The 27,538-nt window shown below is 38.9% G+C and overlaps 3 protein-coding genes and 1 non-coding gene across 4 annotated transcripts; 2 read left to right on the top strand and 2 right to left on the bottom strand.

Annotated features, from left to right (window-relative positions):
- Positions 1 to 631: 631 nt before the first annotated feature.
- On the top strand, positions 632 to 5,064 carry LOC131308659 (exonuclease DPD1, chloroplastic/mitochondrial). Its single transcript, XM_058335613.1, has 4 exons — positions 632 to 901; positions 2,070 to 2,704; positions 4,417 to 4,622; positions 4,704 to 5,064. Exons 2-4 carry the CDS (start codon positions 2,133 to 2,135, stop codon positions 4,922 to 4,924), a joined length of 999 nt encoding a protein of 332 aa, XP_058191596.1. The 5' UTR covers positions 632 to 901; positions 2,070 to 2,132; the 3' UTR covers positions 4,925 to 5,064.
- Positions 5,065 to 6,898: 1,834 nt separating this feature from the next.
- Positions 6,899 to 6,972, bottom strand: TRNAT-AGU (transfer RNA threonine (anticodon AGU)). The gene has a single exon. It is a non-coding gene; the product is annotated as a tRNA-Thr (tRNA).
- Positions 6,973 to 7,853: 881 nt separating this feature from the next.
- Positions 7,854 to 12,710, bottom strand: LOC131308391 (syntaxin-43-like). Its single transcript, XM_058335317.1, has 8 exons — positions 12,150 to 12,710; positions 10,932 to 11,208; positions 10,599 to 10,688; positions 10,181 to 10,258; positions 8,907 to 8,984; positions 8,723 to 8,788; positions 8,561 to 8,641; positions 7,854 to 8,400 (listed from the first exon to the last, which is right to left on the bottom strand). The coding sequence occupies exons 1-8, from the start codon at positions 12,335 to 12,337 to the stop codon at positions 8,293 to 8,295; spliced, it is 966 nt and encodes a 321-aa protein (XP_058191300.1). The 5' UTR covers positions 12,338 to 12,710; the 3' UTR covers positions 7,854 to 8,292.
- Positions 12,711 to 20,773: 8,063 nt separating this feature from the next.
- On the top strand, positions 20,774 to 26,794 carry LOC131308058 (protein DEHYDRATION-INDUCED 19 homolog 3-like). The gene is made up of 5 exons (XM_058334869.1): positions 20,774 to 21,104; positions 21,916 to 22,058; positions 22,739 to 22,818; positions 23,111 to 23,359; positions 26,254 to 26,794. The coding sequence occupies exons 1-5, from the start codon at positions 21,029 to 21,031 to the stop codon at positions 26,360 to 26,362; spliced, it is 657 nt and encodes a 218-aa protein (XP_058190852.1). The 5' UTR covers positions 20,774 to 21,028; the 3' UTR covers positions 26,363 to 26,794.
- The last annotated feature ends 744 nt before the right edge of the window (positions 26,795 to 27,538 follow it).

Below are 27,538 nucleotides of genomic sequence, written 5' to 3'. Positions count from 1 at the left end.
CCTTAAGAATCAGTGGTGGTTAAGGCCTGAGATTTGAAGGTTAATTTTCTCTTAAGACCTAGGGCTTAGGAGTTGATTCTCACCTTAGGTCTCAGATTTGTAACCGTGTTATTAATTTTTTTGGGTCAGTCTATACGGAATTCTGCTTTGGCTTTACTTTTTTTTTTTGTGTCAATAGTGTGAAGATTGTATTGATAAACGTTTAGCGGCACTTACAAAACGGATATCATTACAAAGACCTTAGACAAAGTCAAACTAATCGTCTAACAAATACTACAAAACAAGTAAATCACAAGGTAATCGATATCTTTCATCCTAACCCAGACATGCCCTAACGCAATAGCGACACTTTTAAACTGCCTAACATCTTATTTGGCTACCTGAAACTGGGTAGTGACATATATATATATATATATATATATATATATATATATATATAATATCATTCGTTAAATCTAATCTACTTTATCCTAAGGGATTTGGGGAGGGGATGAATACTTACTGAAATCAAACCTTAGCTTTGTACATGAAAATATAAAAGAGGGACTAAATTGCACTCCACTCCACTTGCGGGAAGCGGGGTTGGGGGCCCAGAATTAGTAGAAAAAGAAAGAAAGAAAAAGATTAGAGCTTGCTTCGTGGGGCAGAAAGGGATGAGCCGGGGCTCTCGATCCCCACTTTCCGGAGCTTCATTGCTTCACTCTTCTCTCTCCTTTCAGTGGGTTTCTTCACGTCTCCAAATACACCCCCCCCCCCCCCCCCGCCCTCTCTCTCTCCGCAGTCGTCTCTCGCTCCACATACCTTTCCTCCTCCTCTCTCTCTCTACATCGGTCAATATATATCTGCATGCGTACTCGCAGGATACTTTGTGCGAATGCGTAGATTTTCGAATCTGTTCCAGGTACTTCTCTGCCCACCTTATCTTCAAATCGAAAACCAACATTTGGGTTCTTTTGAGTGTTATTTTAGCTATCGAATGACTGATTTAACCTGTGTTTATTTCTGTTTTGGGTTTGAAGTCCTGATTCCTTGGTGGGTTTGATTTATAATTTGGTGGGTATCAAAGTTTATTCCTTTGTTTTTTTGATCATATTAAAGTTTATTCCTTGATTGCTGGTTTTGGGTTGAGTTAACTTTGGCGCTTTATTGATTTAGTACCTCTGCTCATTTTGGGTTTGTTTGCAAATGTTGTTGGTGAGGTTGTTTGATTGGACTAGTTTCACAAAAAAGTTTAGGGCAAGGAGCCAAGCTAGCTCAACTCTTGTTCCTCTTGCTAAAAAGCTTGTTTGATATTGTCTTATGGAAATTATATGTCATGTTTGCCACAAGCTTATGATGAATAAGAAACCCAAGATATTGAAGCTCGGAAGCTCATTTGAGATATAAACATGCCAAGATTGAACCCATTCCAATCGAGTTTTCAAACCATGATAAACAACCTGATCACTCATCTGAACACATTTTATTACGGCCCTATCCTTGATTGTGCAAATTGCACTGGTTTCGCGTAATAGTCACTTCTTTCATTTGCCTTTGTTTGAGTAACAATTACAAGTGTTTACAAGCTTTAAGAAGTATAACCCAGTTACAAGCCTTGGTGTGATGTGATAGCCGCACTGTACAGTTATTTGGTCAAATGGGCTTCTGTTGTCTTACGACCCATGTCAGAGTGCAGGCTCTGAGCACTGGTTTTAGATTTGGGTTTACTAATTCGGAAGACATAGTAAAGGGACTTCTTTTTTTTTACCAAAAAAAAAGGGACTTGTTAAAACCATCACTTAGGATGGATAACCTTCTGCATGCACAAGTGAGTCCACCATGTGAAAGATCAGGTTGTCGATTGTTTCAAATCTGATGTGGAATTACCAATTTCCCATGACAAATTTTAAAAATGTGAGGTATAAAGCCTAAGGTTTCTCAACTATATGTAGATATTGCTTGCTGATATGCGATGTCTTCATTTTATTGTGGTGCATTGAAGCTTGATTCAATCTGGTAGTGTTATCTTAGTTATCAGGAAATGTATTCTAACTCTCGTGTTTCACCTTTTGACTCATCATCTTATGCAGGTCAAAAGCCTATTTTTGGTTATGTGAGGCAGAATTCTTCATCAGTGGAATACATCAGTTGCCATGTGCTTTTCAATCTTGCCAGTCCCCAGATGCCGAATCCACGTTTTAGCTAGTTCATGGTTCGAAAGTTTCCACTCTTCAAGCAGGGCTAGTGGAAGCAGTCCACAATTTAGGGTTCTCGGGTCCAGTACCCATGAGCTTGAAGGCGGATACAGTAGGAGATCGACAGGAAAAACTATAACTACTAAGACAGTGGGAGTAAACAAAGACACCTTGAATAGCAAAACAAGCAATCTCAGACAAGAAATATCTGATGGATCAATCAAATCAAGTACCAATATAGGTATCAAGAAATCAAAAGTTAGTGAATTCCAAAGCATTCAGTACCCTGATACTCAACGAAATATTGGTGTATCACAAGATTCGGTTGGCCTTACAACTCTCATTGTGTTTGATATTGAAACCACTGGGTTTAGCAGAGAGAATGAAAGGATCATTGAGATTGCAATGCAGGATCTACTGGGTGGTAAAAACAGCACTTTCCAAACATTAGTAAATCCTGAACGCTATGTGCCAAATCATCATGTCCATGGTATTTCAACCTATATGGTGAGCAAACCCAATATTCCAAGGTAAATTTTCTGCACTGCTGCTAATCTTTTCTGCGTTCATGTTGTTAAGTACTTTGCCCCACAAACGAAGACTCCTTACTTTTCTCAAGTTTGTGGCAGGATGCACTTGAATTTTGTCTGGTACTTTTGATTAAGTCCATATCTGTGCTGAAAGGAGGGCTTGTCTTGTACTCTTGTTAGATTTACATGACCTCTTCAATGGAGAATATTTAAGGCATAGGCTTTTGTTTTGATCGGCAATAGAAAATTTCATTACCATGAAGGGCCAACTATGAAATTGGTACAATAGGAGTAGAAAAGCATGGATAGAGCTTCAAAGAGTACACATGACTCTCCTAGTGCTGCAACTCACAAGATCTCAACCTACCCCTCCGCCTCTCAAATTTTTTAAATACACCAAAACAAAGAGCTAACAAGGATGTTAGCTGAATACACCAAACATAAAAGACTTATAAAAAAAAAAAACACCAAACATAAAAGATGCCAGATGTTCCCAACAAAGAACACACTGCCCAATACACCTTCACCCTGCCCAAAGCACCTTGGCTAACCCAAAAAAGCCATATCCCCTTAAGTTGCGAGCAAAACACCGGAAACAATTTCTGTCATCCCAATCAGCACAATGCCCCACCTGAAAAAACCCTTATCTGATATGATGTTCAGCATCACTGTCATCCTAACACCCATCTGCCGGAAAAACAGATGGCTGTCACAAAGCTTCACCACAACCCCTGGGCCACCCCAAGATCTCCTTAGCCTCCTACACCAGCACCCTAAATCCTCCCACAGCAGTCCCTAAAACCCCCAGAGCACCCTGAAACACCAAACCCCTCAACTCCTCTAAAACACCAAAATATCGCCAAACCTGACACCGAAACCCCTGTTTCTTCGCCGCTTTCCATCGCCGTATGCCACGCCTATCTACCAGTGCCACCGCCCATTCACGCCTCACCACTGTTGCCCTAGTTACACCTTACCACAACTGCCACCACTGGACCCCTCAAACGCCGACGCAGGGAGGGAGAGAGAGGGAGGGAGGGAGAGAGTGCTTCCACAATGAAGGCGGACAACAAGTTAACAACATAAAATCGTCATGTTTTAGTAAGTTAATTAGCACATAGAAACTTGTGACAGATTTTGTGTGATTATGTTTGCAGAGACCAGTATGTAAGTGGGTTTTAATGTTTAGCAGGTTAGATGTTCAAGTCAACCATTAACCTATGTTACATGGACTCAGGTATGAATATATGTTTAGGTGTCGAGTTCATCTAATTCTCATCTAAGGCAGGGGGACACATTGAAATTTAAGCACTAACGCTCCTAAGTTTAAGTTTCCTCGTATGCACGTCAGACAGCCAGGGACTCTGACATGCTGCTCGTATGGGGCGCACATACTACGGTTGCCCTAAACTCTTTGGCTCCAGAACAGACTTACGAGGATCGCAACGGAAGGAGTTGACTCAATCTGTTTTTGTTAACTAAGGAGTTCAGTGAGATTTGAGCACAAGAAAAATGGAATTAAGTACCTTAATTCTCCTGAGTATGTTTTGCTAGGACTTTACATTGTAGCAATTGAATTACATTCATTTGTCAAAGTTGGTTAAAAATTTGGATTGTTTGCTCCACAGCATGTGCCATAATTATGTTTTAGCGATTAAAATTTATTTTCATTTTCTCTTCCGTTTAATCTTACTTCAATGAGGTTGATGTAGGATGAAGGAGCTTATTCCAATCTTGCTGCAGTACATCAAAAGCCGCCAGAAACCTGGGGGACATGTAATATTGGTTGCTCACAATGCTCGCACTTTTGATGTACCCTTTTTGGTTAATGAATTTAGTCGATGTTCCTTTGAGATTCCTCCAGATTGGCTTTTTGTGGACACACTTCCTCTTGCACGTGAAGCCATGAAGTCAGGAGGTCTCTCTCTCCTATCTGTGTGTATGCGTGTGCTTGCTTGTGCGTACTTGTTCTAACTTGGTTCTGGTTTTGTGAAAATAGGATCAAAGGTTTCTTCAAAAGTATCACTTCAAGCCCTTCGTGAGTATTATGAAGTTCCGCTCATTGGATCGGCTCATAGAGCCATGTCAGACGTGAACACGCTATCATTGATTCTTCAGAGGTTGACTTTTGATCTCAAATTGCCGGTTTCTGGCCTTGTTGAAAGATCTTTCACTGCATCGGATTTGAGTAGTGCGAAGAAGAAAAAGAGTTCAGGCTAGTTTCAGAGCATGTTATTGCTCGTGTAATTGTTGATCGTTGCAATATGTAACTCATTCTAATCAATGAAATCCATGCCAATTATTCATTCAGTAACCAGATCTTAAGGATAGAAGTACCCAATAAAGCATGAGTTTTGCAACCGTTGGTATTGACAATGTTGAAATCTTCAATGGTACCGGGTATTTTTGGAAGAATACTTTCTCCAATGATCCCCAGTATGCGTATGGTGGCATAGAGGTCACCATATATCAGGAAAACTTTGGCTTGGTGATTGTGAATGGGTCAGGTGGACCATTTAAACACAGTTCACATTTCTGTCCTATACTTTTCCTCCTAATTTTACGTGTAATTTCAAGAATATCAGTATCTGAATGCTGCTCTGATCACCCTAAGTGTCTCTGAACTGGTTCCACCATGGAATGCTTCTGCTCTGATTCTGGATATTCGCGAGCTCGCTAAGGATGTGAACTTGTCGCTGGTCTGGACTCCGACAGAAGGAAATCAAGCTGCTCACTGGTTGGCATCCAAGAAAGCTGCTTTCCTCCATGATAGTTGGGTCTCCAATCTATTGAGTGATCTTCAAAACTTTGTTCTTTTAGATCTCGGGGTCGTTTCCCCTTTAGTTTTTTCTTTTGTAATTTATGGCAGATAAAAAAAAAAAAGTATCCGAATGCTAGCAAAAAGGAGAGAGAATACTCTCCGGATGATCCCTCAAGTAATCTTTATATGACAGAACTCACCACATTCACATTAAACAAGTCATTTTTGTTGTAAATCTCAATACCTAAATCGCGAACGCAAAAATATCAAATCGATTGGACACTGGTTAAGGCTCAAATTCATCATCTATGGGTGCGACCATTACTCTTAAAGAAAAAAATTGTTTGTTCCAATCGATATCTGATCAATCTTATTTTTTGTATGGGTGACGAACGTGATGTACATATCCATACTTACAAAAGTAGCAGTATGGTTGGTCGCACGAAAGTCTAATGGGGGGACTGATCCTACATTAATCGTTTTTAAGTAAATAGGTTTTTTTTTCCTTCCAAATAAAGTCAGAACACAAACAACTACTGGGGCCTTCTTGGCCAAACACTGCACAGACAGCAAAACAGAACAAAAACAATTTTATCCTTGTAAAGCCTACATACAAATTCTTATTAGCTTTGGTTGAGGTTCTTACTTGAGAAGTTTCAAGAAAGACACAGATCATAGTGTAAGTTGTTGTAATCCACCAACTTATTCATCACCGCAGATTTGTGTGGTTTTCGCCACAAATTGTGTAGAGCTAGCCCCCTCAAATATGTGGTGAGGAGAGAGTTGGGTCACCACTCGACAATGTCTTAGAGACATTGAATAATTTTTGCAGTGCAAGATTGGATGTATGAGTAATAAGAGCATGGGATAGTGCATACGGTGCATCGCCCGTGCGCCCGTGGCACCACAGGCCAAAGCGGACACGGTGCATTGCCCGTGGCGGCCAAAGCGGACGTTGTTCGGCAATGTGGCATAGAAGTGCGGAAAAGAAAAGGCAAAGAACAAGGTGGAAGTCAAATTTCTATTCCCTGCATGTATGAACTCCAGAAAATTATTATTTGCCCCTGGAGCACAGCCACGTTGTGTTCCACAGTGAGGAAAGGCCGGTGGAGCATTACTTGGCTAGTGGCAGACGCAAGTTTCCTGATGTGGGGGACCAAATCGTATGTATTCATAAATTAACAACAAATTTTCATCCTCATAGCTAGACACTAATAACACGATATCGAGGGAACCTTTCTCCAAATATACACGTGCAAATGTAATTGAAGCTATCAAAAAATGGTCGAAATTCGATTGCTGGGTCCCATACAAGACAGAGAGAAATGGAAAGAGGACTGGGCAGTCTGAAGGGTTCTGATTGAAGTGAATTATTATAGAGACCAGTTCTCCTTCTGAGAGACAAAATGGTAAGAAAAGATGTTTGAGCCCAATGCTTTCGTTGAGAGTTGAACTCTAGACCTCCCGCTTACTAAACGGGTGCTCTAACCAACTGAGCTACGAAAGCAGCTTAGTGCTTATTTGTTTGACATTTTATTTATTAAATGATTTTTTCATACCTGTATGCTTATGTGATTTTAGCTTTGTGTTCGGATTAATTTTTTAAAGATAAAACACTAGTTTATTGTCATGCTAGCAGACTCTCAAATTCAAACTATTTAATTAAAGACATTTTCATTTTTCGATGCAAACTAGAATGATGTCGAGATATTTGGCAAAACTAGAAATGGTGCATATTTTGGCGTGAGTGTCGGTTTTTGACAAAGCCATCTTAAGAATGGGTGAATCTAAATTACGCCAAAATAATCTGTTAAGACTTCGACAGTCTAAATGGCTCATGGGTGGACTTGCTATTAGTTTTACGAGTAAACTCACACGTCTAGCTGACTCAATAATTCCCACATTGTTTCTCAATGATACGAGTCAACTCGACTTTAACAAAGGTGACTGGAATAAAGTCAAATAATAATGTTGATCCTGAGTAACTTGAATTATTTAGCCACACTAAATATGACGAGTCAATATCAAATGAGTTTTCAGTGAGTTGAACGCAAGGCATTATTTGGAAACAGTTTTGACAAAATCAGCAAGAAAGCATAAACGAAGCTGCTAAGCATAGAACAGTTATCTCTTGTGTCGAAAAAAAATCCCTTTTCGAGACATTGTTGCAGCAACAAAATTGCCTTCCTTAATAGCTAGCATTGAAGTTTTCGAAGGTTGAGAACATAGTGACTGCAATTAGTACTGTTTACCACAACAAAATTATCAATTATATCCTTCTATTTAAACATACATCCAACCAGCAAACATTTCCCATAACCAATCACATATTCCCAGAATTGCTAAAATACTGGTTTGATAGGAATTTCTCTTAAATGCACCAATGAATTTGAGCTACTGAAATAGGATGCATTCCATTCCATATCAAGAAAGAATAGGTACATGTTTACTTTAAAGAAGAAAGAATTGGTACATTGAGTAAGTTCTTCGTCCCCAAACCAACGAATATCCGTGCCGAAGTTACAAAATTTTCGGGGTAATCAGAAGAATCAACACCAGGCAGGTCTTTTTTGCCAAAAAGAAAAAACCCTCAACAAATTACAGTAGATACGCTCTATGACGTGCCTGTAGTAGTCCCAACTCACATGTAATACACCAAAAAATGGGATGGATCAATATCAACCGTCTCGAAGAATAGCACTGAGCTGGTGCATCTACCTCAGCAAATTCAGAATCCCTCCATCTTCCAAAAAATCAGAACTCAGTATGTAAAAGTTGAAATACTCGAAGCCAGGTCCATAGCAACAGTCTAAAAACCCTACACTCCTCAAAAAAGTATTTCCTTGAGAATGAGGAGTATCAACATGATAAAGCACATGATGATGAGAAATGTAGCACACTTCACCATCCCCCCTTGTTTTTGTGTTTTTTCTGCCTGTCAAGTCCAAAAAAACCCCGACATGATATAACTATTTGAGGAAAATCCGAGAGACTGAAGCACGAACAAGGGCTTAGCAGAAGTTTTAACCCAAACTTTATGCGATGGCGGAAAAAGTGAGAGAGAAGATTTAAAGAAGCAAGCAGAGCAAGAGGACCTTCTGCAGCTGTTTAAAGCCCTCCTCAACTGTTGCTGCGACGTTCTGAATGTTGTAGTCTATCCTATCGACAATGGTCCCCTGTTTGGAGAATAAATTTAGTTTATCAGGTTAAATCATTGAGGAAGTATCTGACCTAGTAAAGGAGACATAGCTTCACACCTGGTCAATGACAAGCACCGACAGATCCTTCATTATCTGAGCAAGATCATTAACTGATACCACAACCTACCAAAACCCCACAAATAAAACATAGTTTTTTTTTTTATAAGTCACAAATAAAACATAAATTCACTTGGGTTGATTGTAAATGAAGTGTAATAGTTGCAAAAGAGTTTTCACTAACCTGCTGGATCTCTCTCTCCCTTTCTGCTGTGAATGCCTCACTTTTTCTTAGTTTGGTCATCTGATGCTCACTAAACCCCTGGAAAATTATTTGTATGACAGTTTCAGACCTTTGCTAGGGCAAAGAGAGAGGAAGAAGTAGTGCATGGAGTGCTTTTGTGGGGAGGGATTGTCCACAAATTTAACACTTTCTTCCCTCCAAAATTGGGAGGAAAGGATGGAGAGTTCAGTGCTTGTAATGAAGACATTTGTATACAAACGGTACCCCTCAGTTTGTGAGAACGCTGGTAGAAAATTTTAGGCCATACAATGCTTCACTCATTCTCCCTCTTGTCTGTCCAAATGTAGCATAAAATTATGTATTCAAAAGTTCATCACGATGAAAGGGAGTAGAAACCTCCCAAATTTTCTGATGCCAACATCCTACTATTGCTGCTAATTTAAAAACGAAAAAGAAAATACACAAATGCTCTTCTCTGCCGTCTCCTGCACCTATTTCTTCAGTGACAAGTATATATCTCCACACACATAGCTCTCAGTTTGTCGAGTATGACTTCAATCTCAAGAGTGAATCCGCAATTAAAGGCTGTTTAAGATGGGAAGTATTTTCTTTCCTGAAGCGTCAAGACAAATTCGTAAACGGCTAAAAGAGAAACCCAACTATTTTCTTCACGAGTATAGCACTAACCCAAAGTAGTCTCACGAAAATCTATCATGTGACCGATGAAAGCAAAAAAAAAAAAAACGGAATCTGAAGTGATCATAGTGTGGCCCAAGACGCTGGTTTGAAGCCATCATAGAGTTCAACCAACCCAAGACTTTTGTTTTATGTGGGATGTCTGTGGGTTAGAAAACCAACAAGCCACCAACTCTCCAAGAATAGGATGGCTACAACTTCTTGTCTGGGGATTAACATAAATGTTCAGGCAATGTCCTCGTGCCCATACCTTACTAGTGGACGCACCACTGTACCATAATTGCAATATTTAGGAACGTCTGATACTTGGACATGCACCCACACGTGATGCTATAACCGAATCGTGGCTTAAGTTAGAGAAACCCAGTGAAACAGAATTATCACCCATTGGCAACCCACATTCATGGTATAAGTTAAAACCCCTTCTTATGGAGTACATACCACTTGTGGCAACATTGACCTGTACATTAACAATACATGCACAATAATAATCCTTATATGTATCCATAGGTATGGATAGTGCATACATGTCCACAAAAAAGTGAAGAATGACAATCTGAAGTAAAAGGCCGGCTTACCAAGTCATCCAAGTCATCTTCTGCTGTTCTGGAATTATTTCCATTCAAGTTCATTTCTAAGTCAATCCCATCTGGACCCTAGATCACAAAGCAATACTCAGTAAAATATTGAAACCATCAACTTCTTGGACTACCATGTACTCTCCAATGGTAAAGTGGAAACAAAGAAACAAACAAACTACAAGAACAGATGCTAATTATTAGCTTCTGATACATTAAGAAAAGCATTGCATGGTTGAGCAGCCTCAGGAAATCAAGGAAGACAAAGCGATGTCAAGGGCCAGCATAAACATGAATGAATCACCGACGACTTGTGAAGTGAAAAACCAAAGTTTCCGAAATATTGCCAAAAAATCATCATCCTGATTCCTGATAAGCATTTATTCAGAGAGTGATGATAAAGGAAAGTTCTCCAGACCTCTTTCTGCAGCCGGAGGCGCTTCAAGTATGTTGACTGTTTCTTGCGAAGTTCCATTGAGAGGTTCTGAAGGTCAGTGGCAAGAGAGCGCTGCAAAGTGCAAACAAAACAATGAATCAGCTTATCAGAATGCTGTAGTGTGAAGATGAAAGCTAATATAACTTCATAATAACCCGTCACCATATAACATAATTAACATCTACTTTGGAAACAACTGCACATGACAAACCTCAGGCACAAAAATGAAATCTTAAATAAAGTCATCCAAGTTTCGGTCATGATTTACAATTTTGTACAGCAGGCAACACATTATAAGCAGCCATCAAGTCATACCTGCACATTTTTCCTAACATTAGAGTCCTCGGAAGGGCCACCGGCAGAGAGTCTCTGTAATCTCTTCTCTGATTTTTTTAAAAGATCAGTTATCTCTTGAGAAAGAGCCTCAATCCTGCGTTGATCTTCTTTACCATCTCCAAATGAGGGCATTAAAGCCTTGGCGTGAGCCTTGGCTAGCTCAGCCATTTTCGTCCGCACACCTTGCACATTCACTGCTATTTCTTCAGATACATCCACCCAAGCTGGAGGTAGTCCCACTGTTACTGCACCATTACTGCAGCGCAGAACAAGTTTATTATTCCAAGTAGAAATCCACTGACTTTAGACCTACTACCAGAAACAGAGTTTCAAAACTCTTTGGGTTCCCATTCCCATGAGTGATCAAGTTGCATGCTCTCACAAACTGATTACCACTACACATCCATTCTTCAAAACTTTAGACCTACTACCAGAACCAGTGTGTATGCAGGAGAAGGTAAAACCATTAGAAGTTGTGGTGCCCCCAAGGGCATGGCACCCTCAAGTAGGCCTCTTGTCCTATAATATTTGTCTGTTCCAAGACTTATGAACACTAATAAAGTTGATCCAAGCATCTGTATCTCCAGTTCCCAAGGAGAAATTTGACATACAAAAAGGCATAACTCTAAGGCAAGGTCCATTAACCATGAGCACCACTTTCCCATTGATGTAATTGAGCTTGAACTCCATTCAGTAGTGGGGAATTGTGTGTGAAATTGAATTCTCAGTAGAAGTGAAGTAAAGAAAAATGAAACTTTGTACTCCAGTGTGGGTAATGTTGACAAAGAATTTCGCAGGAAAACTAGACTTCCCACAACTTTCTTGGTATCTGAACGCTAAGAAAGTTGCGGGAAAGTTTCCCGTCTTATTCCATCCTTTCCTGTCTAACTGAACGGGACATTATATAACTCATCATTACTACGATACTCATTGTCACGACCCTATTACAGATTAGGGTGTTAGGGACAAAGCGCGCACGCACACGCGCAATTGCAACAAGAAAGAACGAAATACATTGGGGCGACTGGTGGACGGTGGGATTGATCCAACATTAATTGAGATGCGTTTAAGTTGGTCTGGACACCTAAGTTCTAAAAACAAAACGACACATAGAATGTATTTGCATTCTTATTTATTCTGAGTATTTGCTAAATATTCCAACATTCAAATTCAACACACACACACACATATATGTACCTGGAGCTGCCGGGATCCTCGGTACTCAAGGGAGCATAAGAGCGATTGGGGTTCAGAAACGACGTCGTAGACAATTCGATGACGGGGCCGCCGCCTGAATTCGACGGCGAAGAACTCGACGGAGCACGAACGCTCTTCAGTGCGTCTCTGTACTTCCTAAACAGTATGGTCCTATTCCTCGTCGCCATTTCCGTTAAATCTGAAAACCCACAAATTCAATTCAATACCCAAAGGCAGGACTTTTATGCGAAGTTTATTAGATCTGAAAAATGGGTCTGGTCAAATAACTGAAAACTCATTCATTCATGGTTGGGTCGTAATTTGTTCAGCAGCCGAATTGATGAGAGCTAGGGTTTGGTTAGAAGCCAGTGAGGATGGTGATGGCGAGGGGAGTTATTGGGTGGGGCTGTGGTTGATAGGAGATCGGCGAGGGAGGGTGGTGGACTGGTGGTGGTGGAGGTTGAGATCGGCGAGGGAAAATTTATTACGGTTTTTAAAGAGTTGTTTGGTTGATGGGAAAATAGAAGGGGGTTGAGAGGAAAATAACTGAATTGTGAAGACAGGTTGAGAGGAAAATCAGAAGAGTCAAACCACTTGAGTTGGGGTGCGAACAGGCGGTCGAGCTGAGTTTCGTAGTGTTCAAACTCTGCTCATGTATTTAATGAGCCTAAAATTCAAGTTTGAACTCGTTTGTTACGCATGAACTGAACTTAGATAATTTACTTAACGAATCTCTTGAAATGAGTCGAATTGAGCCTTATCAAGCCGAGCAACGTTAAAATTGATTTTTGTGCCTTTTGGTTTCTTATTCAAGAAGAAAAATAAAGGCAATTTGTTAATTTACGTTTAAGAAGATTAAAAATAGAGTAAAAAGATGTGTGGTCTTTGAAGTGTCGAAACTTTAATTATGTAAGCAAACGAAAAAACGAATCACACGTTTTACTTAGGACAAACGAGGGGAGAGTTGAACTGTTCACATCTTGGTACAAAATGAAAGTATTCTGTAAGGAAAAATTTCAGAATGGCATCTGAATTTTCACTGTAATGTCACAAAAATATCTAAATTTTACTTTATTTTAATTAAACACATGGATTTACAAAATCCCCAAAATGAGGCATCTGCCATTAGCCTCCATCCATTTCATCCACAAAATTGCTGATGTAGCACACTTCACCTATTAAGTGGGCCCATTTCACATGTTAGGAAGCAAATGAAATGCACACAATCACAACCCAACACTACCCTACTTCATTTTTCTTCACCTTTTAATTGTGCGCACAATTAAAACTCCATGGATCAAAAATATAATAATCAAAACCCGACAAACCTCTAATCTAGTTCCCTTCACTAGACCAATCAAAGAAGTTCCCACCGCCATTGATGAGGTTTCTTAGGAGCAATTTTGATGGTCAAAGCAGAGGCAAATCGCGTTCCAGCCCAATGTTCATCCACAAGAAGAACACTCGTAATCGAGAGCCACGAACCATCATCTCCTAAAGTCACTGGCATCGATCAAGTTGGAGCCCACTGACCCATTTCCTCCAAATGCACCGTTGCCCTTACCTGTGGGTTTGACTAGTTTATTTTGCCCTAAAGTTTGTTTTGCCCCCATTTCCTTAAACAAATCAAACCCAAAGCGTTTTGCTCCGGTTTCAACAAATGGGTCGGGTCTTCCCGGTTTGGATGGTGCGAAAAAGTCAAAGTTAGAGATGAAGAGGAGCGAGAAATAGAGGATGGCCATAGCTGAGAAGGTCGGAGAGGATCGAGAAATAGAGATGGCAATGGAGCTGAGAGGTTGGGGAGTAGCGAGAGACAGAGGAGGGACCCACATCTGAGGTCAAGCCTGATTCTAAAGATTTAGTTTCAGAATCAAGGATTGTTGAAGAAATCGAACCGAATTTGGAAGAAATTATGGATTCGGTTGATGGGAAAGCAGAGGAAATTAGGAGGGTTCAAGAAGTAGAAACAACGATGGATCTAGCGCAGTGAAAGGGTGGGCTTTTGATTGTGTGCATGTATTTTACTTCCTAACATGTAAAGTGGGGCCAGTTAACAGGTGATGTGTGCTACATCAACAATTTTGTTGACGGAATGGATGGAGGCTAACGGCAGGTGCCTCATTTTGAGATTTTTGTAAGTCTAGGTGTTTAATTGAAATATAATGAAGCCTAGGTATTTTGGTGACATTGGAGTGAAAAATCATGTATTATTTTGAAATTTTCTCATTCTATATTATAAAATAGAGCGGGTTTCTGTAAAAAAAAAAAAAATGTCTAAGGATATAAATGAAACCAACCTCTTCAACCGTTAGATTACTTACTTTAAAATTTATGATCGTACGATTAAAAGAAAAAAACATAAAAGGAATACTTTTTTTTTTTTTTTGAATCAGTCAATTTCATTACGCTCGAAGGCGAAGATTACATTGCTAAACACAGGAGTGCACCAAACTACCTAATCCGGAACCCTAGGACACCCTGCAAAAGCAAATCAACACTAGGTGCCGATATGAGAATCCGGTCCGGGACAAGATAGAAAGATCTCAAAAGAGATCTCAGTGCAAACCATTACACAATAAGGACAAATGTAGTCGAAAACAACAAACAAAAAACAAGCGTAAAGGAAAAAATTGCTCCCACGGATAGTCCACAACGACCGCCTGCCAGACTTCGACAGGCTCAAACGACCACGGCAGCTGAGACCCCCTTCACCCTCGATCTGCCATTGACGGCTCAAAATAAGGAGCAACTCGGGCGAGACAATCAAACCGGAGCCGAAACGAGAACCCCCAACGCAGGCACCACTAATGCTGCCGCCGGAAACCCCCATAACACCACCATATCAGCCGTCGACCACAGCAGCCCTCAAATCCGACCAAACACCGAAATCTAGCCCATCCAAAACACGCACCAGAACAAGAACTAAAACAGATAAATTATTTACCCACCACCACAACCTCACCAAATCCGGGGGAGACCCGAATCAGTACAAGACCAGACTGGAAGAACCAGTCAGTAAAAGAGACGGAAGACCGCCGGAAACAAAATCTAACTCCACAAACCTCACCTTATTTAACCCTACCACCGCAGCTACCAGATCTGAGCTTCCACCGCGAGGACGGAACAAAAAAGGAATACTTAATCACTCATTTTTCTACCAACTCTCAATCTCTCTCTCTCTCTTAAATTGGTTTTGGTACTTTGTGAAAATAGAAAAGTTGATGTGAAGCATGTAACGCCCCGAATTTTGGGTACGTTAAAGAAGGCAATGTCATTGAAAATCTAAATAGAGTCTGGTTCTTTATTACATCATAACTCTCACAAGAGTACTTTTATTACATAAGGGAGGGAAACTATGGTCCCTAACTACAGCTCTGCATGCTCCTTCATTCCAGCCAGCTCTTCGGCTCTGAAAGCCTTCAAGGTGTAGAATTCACCCTGTTCATCTATAAGGTCTGACACATTATACCGGCGTCGTCACTAATATAATATGTCAGGGTCACCAAAGGTAACACCGTGAGCTTACAAAAGCTCAATAGGATATCCAAACCCACTAACCCTTAACTTACAAACAATAGATTATAAAATCAACAGAGTACAAGCAGGTTTAACAAAAACGATTAACGATAGCACATCCATATTCACTATTCAAGTATCGTTGGTGTCCATATTTTTCTGTGTTTCTCCTATGCGACTCATCGTAGACTGTGTCTCCATTTTCACTTTTCATAACCAAATCAACATTTTCAAAATCCGTTTTTAACACACCCAACCTCGGTTCCGCCGTTCCGGGTTCCCGAGTATCCTCACAATGGTTCCGCTGCACCGGGTTCCCATTGGCACACAAAACTTACATTGGCTCCTCTCCACGGATAACCAAGCCACACACCCAACCTCGGTTCCGCCGTTCCGGGTTCCCGCGTATCCTTACAATGGTTTCGCCGCACCGGGTTTTCATTGGCACACAAAACACACACCACACAATGGGCTACCATGTCCAGCCACATTGCGGTTTCTAAAATATTTCACCCTTTCAAAACACGCCTTTTCGTTAACCACACCCTAGGTGTCATGTTTCTAACTTTCTCGATTTTCGTGTCACGTTTTCATGCATAGACTCCGCGGTAAGACTTTTTACAAACATAAATCATTCATTAAAATCTTGAAACTAAACTAGCAAGATCATCCAATTCTATATTAATAATCATGCTCATAACCATCCTAAAGATCAAAATACGAATACTTCTACCATCGATAGAGTCTTATCTTTCGAAAGCCGTTCTTTCTTTCTTTTTGGAAAGTTCTAAACGACATATGTTTTTCCGGAAAATAAAGTTAATATGTTCAACATATTCCCCATCCTTTTCATCTTTAAGGGAAAACACCTTTCTAGTTCTCATGTATTTCTAACGTACAAGCATCATACAAAATACTTGAAGATAGAGGATAAGAGCATTCTACTTATACTTAGGGAAGTGAGTAGAGAAAATCTACCTTGATCCGAAACTAGTCGGGGCCGAATAAGCTAGTTGGAAGTTTTCTACGGGCGGTGAAACTTGCAAATCTGGACCAAACTTTGGATGGCAGTAACTCGGTCAATATTTGGCCGAATATGATCGTTCTTGGGTTGAAATTGAAGCTCTTGAAGTGCTCTACAACTTTCGTGAAGGAAGTTGATCCTAAAAACTACTTTAGATAGGAGAAAAATGGTGATAAAGGAGGAGACAGTAGGTTGTCTGGAAATAGAAATTCGAGATTTTTACTGAATTTCGAATGCCAATATCTTTGTCATTTCTTCACCGATTGGGGTGGTTCTTGGGTCTAACTTGAAGGTCTCGAAGTGCTCTACAACTTTCCCGAAGGGAGTTGGTTCTAAAAACTACTTTAAGCAGGAGAAAAATGGAGATTTGTGAAGGGCAGTAGGCTGTCTGGAAATGGAAATGGTTTCTAGAGAGAGGTGAGAGCAAAGGAGTGAAGGTGTGAGTTGAAACTTGAAGTGAGCTTGCTATTTATAGGCAAAAGTCTTGGCTCCCTCTCCCTCCATATGGCCGGCCCCCCTCCCTCTCCCTTTTCCCATGAATTTTGCTCCATTGAGTTGTCATTTCATGCCTTTCAATCATGCCATGCCTTCCATGACTTGTCACTTCCATTTGTAGACCAAATCTTAGGTCATCATGAAGGGTTTTTGACTTGTCAAGTCTATAGGAAGGTTGCTTGCAAGAAAGAATAAAATCATGGGATAGCTTTGTATTTGGAAGACTAGAATGGGTTGGCATGTAGTAAATAGGCTTAGGGCTATTAAGGTTGCTTGTGTAAGTGTCCAAAACACAATCACACACTTCACCTCCCTCTCCCATTCGGCCTCTCTCTCTCTCTCTCTCTCTCTCTCTATCTCTATCTCTTGTTCTATGTATAGACATATATAGGTATATAAGTACATGTATATATTCATCTAGGAAAGTAAAACCTAGATAGTTAGGCTTAAGGTTAGGACATAGGTGTGCATGCATGCATGGCTAGTCTTGCTTCTTTTGGAAGCAAAATGATGGGATTCTTTGTATGACTTGTCTTATCATGCTTATTGGCAAGTCAAAGGTCTAATATCCAAGGAATAAAAATTCCCCTAACAATTATGGTCCAAGGGGTAAAGGAATATTGGTCATAATTAGGGTTTGAAATGACTAAACATAGGAATAAAAATGATTACTCCTATGGTATGACTAGTCTTGTCAAGTACATCCATTCATTGGCATGCCTAATATCTATTGTCCAATGGATAATATCCTCCCTAACTTTTATTGACCAATGGTCAAAGGGATATTGGGTATGATTAGGGTTCGAAATGACTAAACATGGTTAGGTCCAAATAGGCTTTTAAGGCTAGGGAGAGGTAATGATGAAGGTAAGCTTCCAAAAGTAATTCTATGGACCAACGGGCAATAACTACCCTCCAAATTATTAACCAATGGGTAAACGATGATGGTGACGTCAAGATTATTCTAGATAAGAAAACACATAGATTTGGGAAAGCATACTGTCCTATAAGTTGGGGAAAGTACACTGACACACGGGTTGGGATAAGTACAGTGATACATATACTTTTGATTACCTTATGAACTAATGGGTAATAGTTTCCCTATTTTTTATTACCCAATGGATAAACAATCATGTCATACTATTCATGATATGACAAGTCAAAAGTATTATGATGTCATGGTTTTAACTAATGGTCACTAACTTCCCTAGGTTTTATTATCCATTGGATATGTAATCATGTCACACTATTCATGACATGACAAGTCTAAAGTACAATGATGGGTAGTCAAGTCATGCTATTATCCAATGGACAATAGTTTTCCTAGCTTCTATTATCCAATGGATATAAACATGGGTTCAAAAGGTTTAACGAGGTTTCTAGGAAAGTTCATAAGGCCCACCAGGTTTAACTAGGGTTGGGAGGGGTTCATAAGGCTCAAAGATGGTCTAAAAGACCCATCTAAGGTTAGGATATTGTAGCTAGATTGAAACGGTAATTAGGGTTTTCTAACTAATTGGTTGGAAACTAATTCTACTTGCCAAGTAGGATTTCTAGCCAAGAAATATAATTTAAAGATTTTATTTAACTCACTAGAAAAAAATACAAGTGCTTCTACAAGCATACTTGTCTTTAGAAAATGACTAGATTGTTCGGTGCGAAAAGATATAATTTTATAAGTCTCAAATCTAATTATGACGAATTATTAAATTTAAAAAGAAATTTTTAGTAGCAAATCCAAGTAATTAAAATAAAATTTAAATATTTAACGAAATTTTTATTTACCGAAAATCAGGGTCGTTACAAAGCAAATGTGTTCGGGAATTACTAAGAAAAATAAAACTCATGTTGAAGGTGTTTTAGGCACGGGCAATTTGCCAATATACTATATTATTCATAAGAGTTAGTACTATCTCAAAGCTTCAAAGTAAAAACTCGCGAAAGTAAAAATAGATCTGGAAGACCGTATCCTTCCGCATAACACACAAAAATCTCCAATTTTATAATTACGTATTAATTTCAGAAAAACAAACACAAAATGCTACAAAATAGTTTTACTCAAGAGGTATTATTTCTTTTCTCTTCAACGTTTGTATTGTATCTATCTTTATTTTCGCTAACATATTACATTGAGTCAGTCACCTATTCCTCCAAAATACTCTATGCTCTCGCTCTTAGTTTTTGCATTTGTGTATGAGAAAAGATAAGAAAATGCAAAATAAATAAAATTTGGGTAAGGCCCAAGCAATACACTGAGTCACATAATCTTTCAAAATACTCCACGCTATCATTTTTAATTTTCTCATTGCACTTGTGCTCTTATTCATCGCTCTCGCAAAGCTCTGGCAATTTTAATGCCTTGTTTTGATCAAGTTTTGAAAAAAATAATTCAACTCAAAAAACACTCATTAGGATATCCACAAATACTATAATCAAAAATTGATAATTAATAGTTATCACATCAGCTTTTGATTATTCATTTAAGAGATTGTTAATGTTAGCAATGTAGATGTCTACAATGACATAATCAAACTTGTCACATAATTTTTTCAAACTACAAAAAACTAAAAATTGTGAACAGTAGAAAATAGTTTGGGAAACTAATAAAAACTATTTACTATAAATAGAAAATAGTTTTTGAAACTTTTTTTTGAGAAAAAATATTTTTAAAAAATTGTTTTCTAAAGTAAAAGACTTTTTTAGTAATATTTTTTTTCAAAAATATTGTTTGAAAAGAAAGAGAGCGAGAAAAAGAGAAGAGATATAGAACCTTTTTGTATAATAATTGGTGTATTTGATTGAGAATATGTAGAATCTATTAAATTTGGTTATTGTAAAAATGTTGCTAGTTTTGATTTTTCAAAACCCAAAATTTGATTATTTCTAAGGAGGTTGTTAAGTTTGATTATTGCATTGTGAGCCATATTTTGCACAAATATTATTAATTTTAAAAACATTTTACGTTTGATTATAGCATTTGGATACTCTTATCTATACTTTCAATCATTACTCTCATTTCTTTGTACTTATTATCTATATCTCTAATTATTACCATAAATTTTTTCCCACTTATTCCCCAAAAATCAAACCCAATTTTTTATTATTTAAAAAACTCATCTACACATAGCTAAGTAAGTTGAGATGTGTTTCGAACCAGTAGTGCTATTCACATAGACGGATTACACAAAATTTGCAAACAGATTTTGTGTGGGGTCCACTAAGAGTCTCACACAAATGATCCAATCCGTTCATTAAATGTAAAGAATTTTTTTCAGGGCCTCCTCAAAAAATGAGTTCAATCCAATAGTTCTAGGTGTTCGATCCAATCATATAATTTTTCATTTAGATTGAAGATGAATGAAAAATTAAATGATTGGATCGAGCACTTATAAATTTCAAATTGAGTTAATTTTTTTGCAGGAGCCTTTAAAAAATGTTTTACATTTAATGAATAACTCAGATGGTTTACGTGGAATCTGCAGTGGACTTCACACAAAATCTATGTAGACATCATTACTGATTTCGACCACGCTATCACGCTCGCCCTTTTGATAGACACGCTCGCCAGTGTTGTGACTTACGACGTGCACTTTCCTTTCGGTGATTTTTTCACCTGCGAAACACCCACCCATCTCACACCTCATCTGTCTGTCTCTCTCTCTCTCTCTCTCTCCATCCAACAGAAACTACCCACCTCTCTCTCTCTCCCTCTCTCTCCGCGTACCATTTTTAGGGTTCCTGACCTATATCTTCTGAAACCGATCAGAGCATCCTACCTAATCAAGTGGGCAATCAATTCATAACTTCACAATCATAATCAACTCTCAAAATCATCTACTCAGCTATGGATTCTGATTCTTGGAATGCTCGCCTGTCTTCTGTCTCAAAGCACTATCAATCCGTCCTCCAATCGCGACCTGGTGAGCTCCCAATTCTTCAATCTAATCTCTGTTCTTGACATATATACCTATGTATGCATCAGTATGTAGTACCTTTCTATAAGTATATGGATTTTATGATATTTGCTACTTTTAGACTATGTTTGGGATGGCTAAAAAAACAAGCTTTTTGACTAAAATAGCACCCAAAAAAGTTTAGATTTACGTCTTCTGAATTTTAGCAAAAACCCACCCAAAAAAGCTTAGATTTATTAATATGTACCTTTACATATGCATATGGGTTTTATGGTATTTGCTGCTTTATAAAGATTGTGTCTTGGATGGCTTAAAAAACAATCTTTTTGACTAAAATGGTATCGAAAATGCTTAGATTTATGCCTTCTCTATTGTAGCAAAAACCCACCTAATATAGCCCAACCTGTTTCTTTTAATACCAAAAAGCTTGACTAACAAACAGGCAACAGCTTAGTTTTCTAACACAAAGGAAAAAAAACTATGCATACGTATGCACCTTTCTACATGTATGTGGATTTAAGGCTATTTGCTACTTTAAGTCTGTGTTTGGGATGGCTAAAAAAGCAAGCTTTTTTCAGTAAAATAGCACTGAAAAAGCTTAGCGTATGCCTTCTCCGTTTTAGCAAAAACCCACCTAATATAGCCCAACTTTTATCTCAAAAACCCACGAGACCAGAAAGCTTGACTAACAAACAGCTTAGTTTTCTATCAAAAAGGGGGAAAAGGCCGGGTTTTTAAGACATTTCTGACACAGCCTGATAGTCTGGTTATGTTTCATGTTTTGGACCTTATTGAGAGGGGATTGGTTTCTTCGTAGATATGTTCATGGATTTTGAAGAATTCGAGGGAGATGATGATATAAGGGAAGAATTTCCGTGCCCGTTCTGTTCGGAGTATTTCGATATCCTTGGATTGTGCTGTCATATTGATGATGAGCATTCTGTAGATGCGAGGAATGGGGTATTACTCTCATTTCTTTCTTTTGATTGTCAGTGTTCACATATTATATAAGAGTTGAAAACGCAATTTTCACATTTGGAAGTTCATTTTAATTCCAGGTCACTCTTTGCTGTTTAGGTTTTCTCTGTCTTACATTTTTGACTTGCTGGTTCAATTCATAGGTTCATTATCTAATGCTTAATGGGTCTAAGGTTGAGTTTTGTATATTTCTTTTGCATGACTTGTAGTGTTTATTTGGTTTTATTCCTCCTAATGGAACTCAATGCGCTTTTTCAGCCATGAAATCTTAAGTACTTTTTGTTGTTATATGGCTTCCTCAGACTAATGGAGTTATGTTCCCTGACAATTGACAAAGAATTTTCAACTGTGGGATTATAAACCCCATGTGCTATAGTATTGAATTTGATTTTTATTTTACAAATTCCATGAGGATTTGTCAGAATCCAATCCATTAGGAATCTCAGCCCAAACGAGATTCTTGAGGTGATACCACATCTTGCATGATGCAGATTATTGTTTGTTTATAGATTTGGTGGTAACAAGTTGATATATGTTTTAATGAAAAGACTTTTACATCTTGCAGGTGTTTTCTTTTTTTTTTTTGCCCTTTTCCTTCTCCCTCTTATTCTCCTTTTTTGAAGCTTATGTTGAATATAACAAGAGGAGTTCATACTTTGCAGGTGTGTCCTGTATGTGCAATGAGGGTGGGGGTTGACATGGTTGCGCATATAACCTTGCAACATGGAAACATATTTAAGATATCCTTGTACTTGTTTTTGTTTTCTTCTATATATATATTGGCTTTGGAATCCTTCCTTCCATTGTCCTTAGAACAGTTCATTTTGCTACTGAATATGTAGTGGCGATGCGTGTTCACATCTCTTGTTTGGTGTTTCAGCCATTCTTGTGGAGATAATTCGAATCTCTCTCTCTCTCTCTCTCAAAAGTATGGCTGTTTGTTTTGTAAATCAGGGAGTAGTCTTTAATGGTAGATGATTAGTTTTATTGAAGCTACAGTTATGTACTCTGGATTCCTTGACTAGATGTTACATGCAACGCAAGAGGAAATCCCGCAAGGGTGGATCCCTTTCAACACTTTCTTTGTTGAGGAGGGAACTGCGAGATGGAAATCTGCAGTCCCTTTTTGGAGGATCTTCCTGTATAGTTACTTCGACCAATGCAGCACCGGATCCGTTGTTGTCATCATTTATATTGCCTATGGCTGATGAAAGTATTATGCCACACTCTGCATCTGAAACAGTCTCCGTCAAGAAAAGCACAAATGAGAATGTTTCAGAAAGGTATGGGACTGCGTTCTTACCTGCTTTCCCTTTCTTGGCTAAATACATATGGTTTTGCTATAGACATTTGATAGATATCAATCAACATTCACAGATTTCAGTATATGCCAATGCTCTTTTTGACACATTATCTTAGCATTGTCTGATGCATAATATTCTGTAGGTATTGTTACTTATCTTGTAGTAGCATTGGTTAACTTACCATTGTTTTGCTACTATACATTGTCCTTTTGATTCCGTGCTTTATACAAGTTGTCTGCCAACACAACCATCTTTTCTAGATCTCAGTTTCTTGTTGCATAAGGTTGTGAATTTCTGATTGTTCCATAAGGTTGTGAATTTCTGATTGCTAAGCAGCTATAAAGCCCGTGTAACTTGCTCCAGAATCCAGATCTTAGGAGCTGTTCAACAACCTTCAGTCTTGTTATGAACCTGAAACAAACTAGATCTATTGACCACTAGTTCCAAACTTTCTTAAGTATTTGGTCATTGCTTAGGAGGTGTAACCAGTGAGAATCAATTTGAAATGGTATTTCAATCTCTTCCTGTCCGGTACCAAGTCCGAAAAAAATGTGTACCTTATGAAGAAGCTTGGAAACTTCTGAGGATTATTGTTCCTATCCCGCATGTTATTGTGTGAGTTGGGAACTTAATTTCATTCCATATTTCCCCCCAACTGCTTCATTGTTGTTATCTCAGTACTTTTAATTTGCTCATTCAGTTAGCCCAACTATTTACCAGAAAGTCTTTGTAGTAGGGCCCTGCTTCTCCCTTATGAAACAAAGCAGTCGGACTCAGGACAGTAAGAAATTCATGAGGGCATCATACTAATCAATGCTCCCAAAGGAGAGAGTGAAGTGTTCATTTGACAGGAATCTTGATCTGAGCTTGGATGGAGGGATATGTTATTGTTTGGATGAAGATGAAAGGAATATACATCATGCATTTGGGATACTTGAAAGAAATGAACCCCGAGTTGAAGCATGAGATCTGAACTCTTTATCCACTGAGCAAGAGAGAAAGAATTGAAAACCAACCTGTTGTTTCTTTCTCCAGATTTCTCTGTCAAGATATAGCCATAGTCAAAGCAGTCAGCGGTTGACGTGATGGGTAGACGTTCGATCCATCATTTGCCCAAGGCTGAAGTTACTGGACTTTAGCCAGTATTTTTACAGACTATAAACCTAGGGCGTGGCCTTTGGAACATCAGATTGAGTGTTCCAATGTTTTGATTTTTGAAGCAAAATCCGAGAGAATTGTCATTTGGTTATAGTTGACCTAGGAAAATACGAGAGAATTAGTGGGAAAATGATTTTAAGGCTTCGCCAACTTACATTTTTGGAGTTCTATGTAGATGTATTGGCAGCTTAACCATTTTAACAAGTAACAGGCCAACCAACTCCATGGGTTGATGAGAGTTGAGTCAGTTGAATTCGGCATTTGACTAGAAGTCTTTATGTAACCATATTTGAAATTGGCCCTTCGAGTTCTTTTGTGTGTTGGTGGGTTGCTCTGTCCACACGTATGGGATCATAACAATCTTGGGAAAGGTGTTTATTGACAATGCCCTGACGTTCGACTCTATATCAATCTAATTGGACAAAATTTTCCAAAAAGGAACTTTTCTCAACGTTGTTATCCTCTGCCTTATTGTCCTGTACAGTTGCATAGTGAAGAGCGTGTGTATGGGAATAGGAATGTATGTACCAATGAAACAAGAATCTCAAATTTAGTTTTTGTGCTCGTCATTTTCTGGGGCTACAATTAATTTTTGAATGGTCCGCAAAGTTTTAATTATTCTTAAATAAATTAAGCAGAATTTAAGGGAAGTTATGATGGAATGGGTGCAAGGACTCTCACCATGCACTGTCTGACTATACCCAAAAGTTAAGTGTGGCTAACTTTTAGTGCTGAGGTTATAGTGTTGACGAGTAGAGTCATGAGTTTTTACCGTTGATAGTTTTAGCACAAATATCTTAGTTGATAAGGAAAGAGAAAATTACTTCATTAAGTGGATTTGACATTGAATGGTGTGGGCCTGTGGGGCGTACAAATATTTCTCTCGTTTCTCTGGTGGTGCACAGCAAAGTTTTTGTACTTTCCAAGAGTCAGAACTGCAAAAGGAACCAACAGTTAGTGCCGTCTGGCATTATTCTAGCAGGAGGGAACTCCAATGCTCAAGACTTGGGTCAGAATAAATGGTGTAGCTTTCCGTCGTTTATAATTTGTACCTTTTGTGAAGAGACTGTAGTTGGGTTTCTAGTAAGCTCGTGTCCACCGTGACGTCACTTCTATCCGTTCTCACAAATGACGGGTGACTCGTGAACGGATGCCATGTGGCCGAGCCTTGCCACTTGGTAACAACATAGCTCCATCCTGTCACATTTGTCTGTCAGCCTTCTCTTTGTGTGTGTACACAAGACTTGCCCTCGTACACAAGACTTCCAGGTTTTTCTTAGCGTCGGGGACCTCAGGGTCAGCCCACTAGGCTTGGACCGAACCATCTTGAATGTTTGGCTCACTACAAATAGAATCAAGGTGAGGAAATGAATTCATACAACCAACACCAAGTAACTGGGACTAATTTTCGTTGCTTGAGTTATATCCAGTATTCTGTATTAGGTCAAGTAGTCTATCTGACTTACATTTGACAATCATCTTCAGAATATCTTGTATCGATTGGCTATCCTGCTTTATCAAAACGCACTGAAGTGGGAAACCAGTGAATGCATTAAGTTTTGAGGACGTAAATGAGGGCCTATTACCCTTTCTGTTACAATATTTCTAATTGGCCTGTGTATTCAACTGTAATAAACTATGGTCTGGCACATTTTCACATGCTGGTTTTTTTCCCCCTTAGCCGTCCTGAAGCTGATACTGCTCTCTGGTGACAGGATTGTCCAATCTCCTCCTCTATCTATTAAGGATCAGAAGGAGAAGGCAAAAAGATCTGAGTTTGTTCAGGGTCTGTTGCTCTCGACCATTCTTGATGACAATTTATGAAGGCTTTGCTGCGGCTGCTGTGGATGTTGACTTCCAAAATTCACGGCCGAGAGCATTTGCATGAGCATAGTGTTGTTTGTATGTTGCTATATTAAACAAGTGGAATAAGATGTAGTAGTAATCAGTGTAATTTATATTGCATGTCGTATCTAGTAGTTAAGGCAGGACCTTGTGCGTTTCTGCCCTAATCTTGTAGTTCATGCTTCATTTCAGAAAAGAAAAAGAAAGGAAGAAGAAAACCTATTCCCGTGTCTTGCTTTCCATTAACTTCTGTCCGTGTTGAACATTTTTCTGCTCCAGGCATATTCCCGTATGTGGGAAGGCGGCGCTAATACTTTCATCGTTAAATCTATCGTGTTTGATCCGTAAATTCTAGAAATCTTTGGAAGAAAGCTATCACAGTTGGGTTTGCTGGTCTTAAAGCTTTCGTAATTTTGGCAGTCTTCTTTTTGTGTGCTCTGAGGTCGACATTGGTTGTGCATTTGTCTGAATGATAGTAGATTGCTATCTACGATTTTGACAGACCATCAGATTTTCTCATGCATTACTAATCTACTTAGCAGATTTCACTTCACACCGGTGGTTATTGAACACGACCATCGACTGGACCCATTCATTCAGTCTTAAACTGTCCACTTTGGTCCAGTTTTGGATCGTTGCAGATACAACCGGAATCCACACGGATCATCCTAATTGTTCATTGCATAGACTTCTATACGAAAGTTGTTTTTGGCGTTACCGTTGAAGATCCTGAAAGGGAGCTCAACCCCGCATATCAAGCTTCTTCTCAGTTGGGCTGCGTGTGTTCTGTCTAGAGAAAAATACCAGATTGATCAAACTAATCGCAGCCACATGATTTGATTTCCAGGATTTCCTTCCGACCGGAAGTTTCTTACCGGCGGGCAAAGTACATAATTTCGGGAATGAGCATTGCTAGGGTCCCGGAAAAGTTTCTTGATTTCAAAGAATTTCAACAACCATATTAATAGTATGTGAAATTTCAAGTTTCAATCTCCTTTCTGTATAGCTCGGTCAATACGTATGAACTCAACGAAATAACGAGAGACGCTTACACATCAAACAGTTCTAGACACATCACGGACTTTGCTTTTTTAAGACGAGTAACAAAAAGAGAGAACATAAAATTGCGATCCATGATTTCAAACAGCACGCTCC

This window comes from Rhododendron vialii, chromosome 11a (assembly GCF_030253575.1).
Source record: "Rhododendron vialii isolate Sample 1 chromosome 11a, ASM3025357v1".
NCBI lineage: Eukaryota > Viridiplantae > Streptophyta > Magnoliopsida > Ericales > Ericaceae > Rhododendron > Rhododendron vialii.
This window is presented reverse-complemented; position numbering and strand designations above follow the sequence as displayed.